This window comes from Anas acuta, chromosome 3 (assembly GCF_963932015.1).
Source record: "Anas acuta chromosome 3, bAnaAcu1.1, whole genome shotgun sequence".
In the NCBI taxonomy this organism is placed as follows: Eukaryota; Metazoa; Chordata; class Aves; order Anseriformes; family Anatidae; genus Anas; species Anas acuta.
The window spans coordinates 27,444,959-27,453,842 of NC_088981.1; the positions used below are offsets into that span (position 1 = coordinate 27,444,959).

Here is an 8,884-nt window from a genome sequence, read left to right on the forward strand (position 1 = left end):
TCTTATAACCAGCTCAATTTCTTTATCTCCAACTTTTTTTTTATAGCTCATTGGAATCAAAGCCAAAATCAAAATTCCCAGCTGATCCCTTTGTTGTGGAAAATTGTAGGTGTTGTTTCCTACTTTTTCTTCACTGCATCATCATCTGAAAGTTTCATTTGAAGATTTTTACTGAAGTGGTTCAGTCTTCTCTGACTATCCCCACTCTCAAAATTTTCTCCCCTCATACATTTGCCTAAGGTTTACATTACCACCATTAAAATCCACACTTTTCTTTCCTTGATCAAAATCCACAGAAGTTATCCTCCCACATTACCAGCTCCTTCCCCCTACTGCTGCAATTCATTAAATAGTAATAATAATGGAACATATGGAAGTCAGTCCAGGCAGTATTTTGCAAGCTCAGCCCTGATGACTCCCTTCTCTGTAGAAAATACCATGTTCTACTTCATCAAAAAGGGACTTCTAGCTTTTCCACTGCTCTGACATGCTTCAGCCTACCCACTGGTAACACAGACGATAATTATATGCAACTCTTTTGTATATTTTTTTTAAGATACAGTTGAAAACTAACTACATTCACACCCTGTATTTTAATAGATCTGCAGTCTTAACCCTTCCCACCAATTTGCATGAAAAGTTTTATAGCATGAAAGCACCAGACATATTCTGCTGATGACATTCTGTTTCTTCTAGGTTCCACCAGGGATTTAGACTGTAGATGAACTTCATAAACCAAGTTTCTTCTGTTTCAGCAGCTTTTACAGATTGATCTGAAGAAGCTGTTGTGGTGTTTCCTATACTTAAAACTACAAATAAACTTCAATTGTTTGTTATTGCTGAGATGGAAAAATAGCCATATTTTAACAAGTTTTATTTACATGCACATTTTTAATGTAGTCTTGTTCATATCAGCTTTGGTGGGAATCTTTCTAATGTTATCATCTGATACAGGTTACTACAAGAAACTCCTGCACTCCACAAACCATGTTGGAAGTCTGAAGTAAAAGAAAACAAAATACAAAAACTCCCAAACAAACAAATTCTGACTCCATATTGCACGTCACTATCAATAGCATCATTGTTTCCATAGTTACAAATGTAGACTGCTTCAAAGGAAAAATGGAGAGAAACTAAAAATGACAATGCACAATCAAAACAGACACATACAGTTTTCAGGTGGCACGTGGGATGGAGAAAGGAAGTAACATGGTGGCACAGAATTCTGTGGTGGTTTTGTATTTGACAGTAATGCTAGTGATCTGAGCACATCAAGCTTAGACCAACAGTAAGAAGCAGCAAACCTCTCACCTGTGAAATCACTTGATACATTTCTACACCTAGTGGAAGGAAGAGGAGAATAGAAAGAAATAAAAATATCAGCAGGAATCACCAAAGCAAACACGCAGGGAAGGTGCACCTCTCACATCTGCAGATCTAGCCAACTGCTAACTCCAGTAGACGGTGTTTTAATCATGTTTCTTTGGGTTGCATTTTCAGTGGTTCTGTATAGTTGCAAGACAGTCAAATCCTTTATACTGCTCTTATCACAAATGATGCCAAAGCATATACATGTATTCTCTACCTAGTGTTGACAATAACTATTCCAGGAGTGGATACAGCATAAAAAAGAACAACTGCACAGCCGGTAGATACAACATAAACTAAGTAAGAAGAAGGGGTGAGAGCATACAGCAAAACATGGGCACTCCACAGAATCTAGCAACTATTCTGTCCCTCAGTATTGAGTTCCTGCCCCCTATCACCTAGCTTACTTTAACAGCAACCAACTACTCCAGAACTATGAACATCCTCATGATGTTCATGCTGAAGAGGGAGGAAAGTTCTGTTCATATCTTACAGTTAGAATTCCTAAGGCCCATAATTGTGGATTGATCTCAGTCAATTCTATACATAAGCGTGTCAGAATAAGACCAAGAACAGCATTCACACCTTGCACAAACTGCAACAGCATCACCATTCTGCTCTGAAGAAAAAAAATCATATTGTACGGGTTTACTGTAATTTAATTCCCAAAAACATAAATGCAGGTACCACCCTGGCATTTGCATGTACAATGGAGTAACAAACTCTGCAGTTTTCACTGGGATCAAGATGCACAAATAAGTTATGACAGTGTACTCAGAAATGCATAGTATCAAATTAATTCTTATCTGAGTGAGTGACAGCACTTAGAAAAATGCCACCTACTACACCCTCCCTTACCTTCACAGGCTGCATGGAATCGAGTTAACTGTTATCATTTTTTCCCAACAATCTTTTTTAAGTGAACACTACATAAAAGCCACATGAGAACACAGTATTCTATGCACTCAACCCTGAAAGTCACCTCTTGTACAAGCAGAGGATAGAAGAATGGTTATTGGAAGATGGTGCTCACTATTTTCTAATGCTCTTTTACAACATTTTTTAAAGTATCACATCTGGGAGTCATAGCTTCTACAAATTATATGAGAAAATGGTAAACTAAAAACTAGCTTGAGATTATAAATTCAGCTTTTTCTATACATGGGTACTGATGTATATGACCTTCAACAATTGACACAAGAACAGAACAAACACATCACTCACATTATTACAGCACTGAAAGCCTCAACTGTTAGCAATTCTAATCAGCTTTGGAAAAAGCTATTTTAACATTTGGGGCAGTGAGGAATATGGAAAATCAAAGCCTCAGTCACAAGAATATTACTATTCAGACAAGGTTAATCCTACTGTTACAAAATAAGACCATCATCTCTCAAATGAAGCTAGTTCAGACAGCAATACAATAACCATTAAACTTCTAATCCTTGAAGCATATGTTTGACTAAAAAAGTAAACAAAGAACAGACCAGAAAGATAAACAAAGGTTCGGTAGGACCAGCAGGAGGTCTAAAATGGAAGTTCTTCAAAGACAACTCTTTCTTTTTGAATCATTTGTGCCACGCACCAGATAAAACAGGCTAAGTTAGGCTCTGAAACCGCACAATACATAGACCACATATTACATCTCAAGCATCTTCTTTAAGACCCAACTTCTAGCAATAAACTAGTGTTAAAGAAATCCAAGATTTCTTTAGAAATCCAAGATTTCTTTAGAAACCTTACCTTTAGCTCATAATGTCTTATGTCTTTTAATTGCTGACTGATATGAACTCTGTTGGAGAGGAAGTAAAAGCAGGAATTTTTTTATTTTTTATTATTTATTTATTTATTTATTTTACATTTTCCATGTTTGCCTAAGGCTACTGGCAGAAAAATTCAGGACTTTTTCCAAGGTATGTCAGTACCAATGATGTGTCACATGTCATTACTTTATAATTAGGCTGATAGCCAAAAAGAATAATGCAACTGACGTTCTATTAAAATAGAAAGAATTCCCCAAGGCATAAAACCACTGACACATAAGCATCTTAAGAGGCAGAATAAAAATGATATAAGGAACTATTCATTCATGTTACTGCCTTTTCCATCATAGATTCAAATAAGTCATTTTAGAATTATGCATGCATGGAATATTGAAGTAAAATATCCTACAGTTTGTTCATTTGTTTCCCAAGTATTTCATATCTGAAAGCAAAATGCAATAAAACTTCTTTTTTTTGAATACAAGCTACTGTAAGAGAAATATGCTTTATACTGCATTTTGATAATCTTTCTTCAATCCCTCAGATGAGTAACTAATCACAAACCAGATTTAAAAAAATCACAAGATTTAAAAAAAAAAAAAAAAAAAAAAGGAAAAACTTCCATGTCAAGAGTTCACAACTTACTTTAAAGTGCAATAATACTCAACTTGTAAACACCAGAACTTCATTCTCTAAAGAATGCTCTTTCTATTTCCTGCAAAATGCTCCTGACATAATCAGGATTTAGGAAACCCAGGGCTGAAAGTCCTCATAGTTTAGAATATACTTAGTTCAGATTGTCTGGAAGTTAGACAGACTAGCAAGAATCATCAGTTTACATAATTATATTTTTATAGCCATTGTCTTCACATAGCATGGCCAAATTTTAGTTCTTATTATCACAAGAAAAGTGTCCCACCTATTCCTTGCAGGCACATATATTAGAAAATGTATGCTACTCCATGTGTTGGCATTGTATAAACTACTGAAAAAAATAAAAATTAAAAGAAAAATTGCAGTGTTATTCAAATTACAAGACTTCAAATTCATTTTCCTTCTGAAGCCTTGCACTTTTAATATATTTTTTTTCCCTAACAACTATTAATATTTTTTTCAGTTGGCCAAAAAACAGTCCTTCACGAAGCTGGCAGATCAAGTTCTTTGTTCACTCTGCACAACGCTTTCATTTCCAACACAATGACAGACAGAAGTATTGTGTTTTCAAATGTATTACAAGGAATCCTGTGATTTAGTTGTTGCTATTAAAGAATGATATTCAGAGACAATATATTCTGAAATGAAACGATTTCTACTTAACTATCCTTCTCTTATGTTCTAGACACAGAAATTATAACACATTTGACTACAACCAATAACTTACTGTAGAAAAAGGTAGGGGATTTTTTTTAAAGTTATCTATTATTTTGTCACCTATTCCTTGCATATTGCCAAAGGGGAGACTATTCTAAGTTTTCTCTCTACTCTAAAAACTTTAAATGACTCTTGATTCAGTATGCTACAAAAATAAGTTGAGATCTATAAAAATAGATATGGCACGTAATACTGTAGAAGATTTGGGAAGGTTTGGGAAGTTTAATACTTGGTGCACCACTTGCATTTTAATGATAACAAGAGAAGGACCATTGCTATACTAGAAGACAAATTGATACCATCCCCATACATCTGATTACAGAGAACTGAAAATGTATTTGATGCTGAACATGTAACCAAGGTTTTATGTCCTATTCCCACTCCCCATTTTCAAATTTTCCCTGCATTACCAGGATTCTTGTCACCTGCTTCAGAAGTTTCCTTTGAATCTGGAGGCTGCTCTGGGGCAACATTAAATTCTGGCATGAGGTAACACTAAATATAATAGATCACAAGCTTGGACAGCTGCTGAGACAAAGACACCACAGGAAAAGACAGTTTCTCTATTTTTCTCCTCTGTGTACTAAGTAAGCAGAGAAAAGGCTTGTTTCTCAGCATAGAGTACAAATATGGAAAAATTCTGTCTAGAAAGATCACAACCCTATGAAGGCTTGTAATATAAGTTTTGGTACGTTGCTTTTAATATATGCAGAACATCTTTACATATAAATTCATGCACACGATTTCATTTTGAAACACACTTGTGATGTCAGTTTTAAGGTAACCCTGTATTTTTCTAGATGTGCAATTTTACATAGACATATAATGAAGGTTAAATTCATAAATTCATTCACTTTTGAAAAAAATATAATTTTTCAACAGAGCAAATACCACCAGAACCCACTGAAATCAGAAATGTATTTTAAAATAGGAAAGAAAAATAAGCCATGTATCCATCTTAATTTTAAGACTATTTTATAATTTCTGGGAAAAGATAACTTACTGTTGATGCCTCATTTCTCCTCAAAGACTAAACTGTGTTTATATTGGGTATTTTGTTACAGTTAACTTGCAAAAATAAAAGTCAGTGCCTCTAAAAAATATATTGATTTTTCCACCTGATAAAAACAAACAAGCTAGAAAGTACTGCATTCTAGGAATAAACAAGTAGTTATGTAATTATGTATTTCAGTGTGCAAGAGCATCTTTTTTTCTCTATTATTAGAAATTGCTATTCTCTCTTGAAAAATGCAATTAAAGATTTATCAAAATAAACACAATCGCCAAGTTTACAGTAAAAAATAATAGTGTGTCAACCATTTCAAAATCCCCAAGCATCTACTGTCACATAAATGGAAGCATAGTGGCTACATAACCCCCACTCCTGAAGTTCAGTGTCTGGAAATTTGTATATTAATGCTATTAGAATAATTACATTAGAAATCCTTCCCAGAGAGAATCCCTGAAGTGTATTTTTGTTTTGTTGTGTTTTTTGTTTGTTTGTTTGTTTTAAGTTTCTTTTGTTTTTAAGTTCTAATGATTGCAGATAAATAATATCTTTAATCAGTTTTCTCCTCATGTAAGTTAATGGTTCTGACTTTCCTACACTTTAAGAATCTTTGCCCAGAGAGAGCAATACAAAATAATACATTATGTAGTTAATATTTTGCTTTAAAATATATGAATTCATTTTACTAATAGGTCTTACAAGTGAACGCTTGAAGTCAAAACATCTTCCAGTCTCTGGCACATGTCATATGTTTCTATGCATAAAGTGAATTAAATATATCAAGTATTTCGAATCAAAACCAACTGATCCTGAACACGATGCACAGCTGACACATGTATTTGTATTTTACCATTCAAAACAACAAATCCAGTCACTTTGTAACATAAGAGTCACTAGCAGTACCTGGAATATAGATCTACTTTTCACATGCCATTTGATCTGCATTAGGCAGCATAAACGTCAACAGATAAAAAAAAAAGAGTCCAAGTCCATGTCAGGTGATTGTGTTCAGAAATCATTCTGCTTCATTCACAGCAAAGCACAGCAGTAGCTTCTATTCAATACAGTGTAAAGAAACAGTAAAAATGATGGCCTCACTTGCTAGGCAAAAGAGTTCAGGACGTCACCATTTCCTGAAGTACCATCCTCAGCTTTTGAAAAGCAAAGCTTACCTTTCTGTACACCAGCATGTTTGGGGATTCATCGGCCACCCCATTGCTGCTTTGCCCGTAATTATTTCCTTGTGCCATGTCCCACAGATTTGATCTGCTTTTGTTGTGCTGTAAAAGGTAAAAGTGGTCTCGTTAAGCCACTGCCTCAGGTCTCCTTCCTTTCTTGATGATTAACGGACCTGAATTTTTACCAACACATTATCAGAACCAGTGGATGTCCTTAACTCCAACAGATATTTACACCAAAGCAAAGCAGTTAATTCACCTTTTACTGTCACTACTCTCTTTTGCCTGTAAGTAATGAATGTAATATGTTAATCTAATTTAGCCTGTAATGAATTGTCACTCCGAATAGCTCCCTGACACACCACCAGCCACCATATCATGTGGGTGCCTCCTCTCAAAGCCCTCTTCCCTCCTCTACACAGCTTCAGTGAGGGATGTTCTGCACCTAAGACCACAGTTTAGGGGGCACTGACTGGGACCATGACTGCATGTGCAGCGCTGCCCTCTCCTCACCGTTTGGGTCAAAGCAACTTTCACAGCACACAAACACGTAAAAAGCCACCCACCCACCCACTCTCAACTTCTCCACAATTCACCATGTAATGTGCCGGGGGGAGGGGAGCAGGTTGCAGGGAGTATTGGGGGTGGGGGTGGGATACGAAAGAAGGCAAACAAGCTTCCCGGTTGCTTTCACCTACTTTCCTCGCACTTCACCACAAACCACCGGCTCGGCCGCCAGCCCCGTCTCCTGCCCTCTCTCCCTCCCTCCCCCCCCGGCCGCACGGGAGCTGCACCGAGCCAGCGCTCTGGCTTTGCACGCAGGTGTGAGAACGTGCTCCATCTACAGACCGCGCCGGCGGCCGCGGGGAGCCCGGCGTGCTGAGCCCTACCCCAAGCACCCCCCTCCGGAGCCCTCCCCGCCGCCCGGGCGCAGCAAATGGCCGGCAGCCCGGCGGCGGCGCGTTCAGCACAGCGGGGAGCGGCGTGTGCTGGCTCAGCACCGCGGGCAGCGGCAGCCCCGCGGAGAGCAGCAGCAGCAGCAGCAGCAGCAGCAGCTCGCTCGGCACCGCGGACAGCGGCGGCCCCGCGCTCAGCACCGCGGACAGCGGCCGCGCTCGCCTCACCTGGCGGGCCAAGGTCACTCCTGCGGCTCCGGGCGCGCCCCGCGCGGGCGGCGTCAGCCGGCAGCGGGCGGGGGGACGCGGCGGCGCTCGCTCATCACACGCGGGCACACACACACACACACACGCTCACACGCACACACTCACGCACGCACACACAGCCGGGGCTGCGGCTCTCCTCTCTCTCTCTCTCTGCTCTGCCGGAGCGGCGGCAGCGCAGCGCCCGCCCCGCAGTGGAGCGGCCGTCACGTGGGGGACGGGCACGTCAAAGGTGCTGCTGCTGCTGCTGCTGCCTCCGCCGCCGCCTCCGCCTCTCCTCGCCGAAAGCGGCGGCCAAGGAACTGCAGCTGCTGCAGAGCTGGCAGCGGCCCCTGGAAATGAGATTAGGCAGTGCCGGAGGGCTGGGCAGGAAGAGAAATGTGGGCTAATGGAATGGGGAAGGAAGGAGGGAAGGTGGTGCGAGAGGCGCAGGCGACACCTGCTCCCCGCTGTCTCCTTCCTGCACCTTCACCGGCAGCAGCAGGGTGATCGGCTCTGCCTGATCCTCGGCCCTGTTCTGGGCACCCCCTCGTTCTTGCTGAAAAAAAAAAAAAAAAAAAAAAATCCGTGGGGAGCTCGTGCCCCGTTGGCACCGCAGACCACCGAGCAGCAGGAGACAGCAAGTCTGTACCAACCTGACGGGAAGGAGCCCTGAGGGCACCTCAGGACATCCTCAGGGCTATTTTACTATGTCCAGTTTGTCCCTCGTTTGCATATAGAGTTGACCACGATAAAACTAAAAATACGGTCTGTAGGTCATATTTTTCCACATCACATGGATAAGAATGCTTTCGTTTTCCAAATGCTGAAACACCCTGCATGCAACATCCACAAGAACAGAAGATACTTGAGTGGTTAGATTTGGGATATTCCCATTTGAAAGCATCTTGTCTGGAAACAGTAACTTATTCAAATTTCAAGGATGATCTTGGAAATAAATAAACCTTCTATGGTGCACTGCACCTTGTGGAGTGTGCACTGGTGGAATCCCACAATAGACACACAGAGGTTTCCATACATACTGTCATCCTCACT

At 40.2% G+C, this 8,884-nt stretch overlaps 1 protein-coding gene across 5 annotated transcripts in view; it reads right to left on the reverse strand.

Moving 5' to 3' along the window:
• The window catches only part of RGS7 (regulator of G protein signaling 7), a 273,357-nt gene extending 265,199 nt beyond the window's left edge, over positions 1-8,158 (reverse strand). The window contains exons 1-2 of one of the 5 annotated variants that reach the window (XM_068676310.1): positions 7,814-7,863; positions 6,684-6,791 (exon numbers count right to left, since the gene is read on the reverse strand). In XM_068676310.1, coding sequence (XP_068532411.1) covers positions 6,684-6,761 — 78 coding nt within the window. In that variant the 5' untranslated portion in view covers positions 6,762-6,791; positions 7,814-7,863. Of the gene's footprint in view, positions 1-6,683; positions 6,792-7,813 lie in introns of all 5 variants that reach the window. The other 4 variants (XM_068676303.1, XM_068676302.1, XM_068676308.1 and 1 more) reach the window with 4 other exon arrangements.
• Positions 8,159-8,884: the final 726 nt, after the last annotated feature.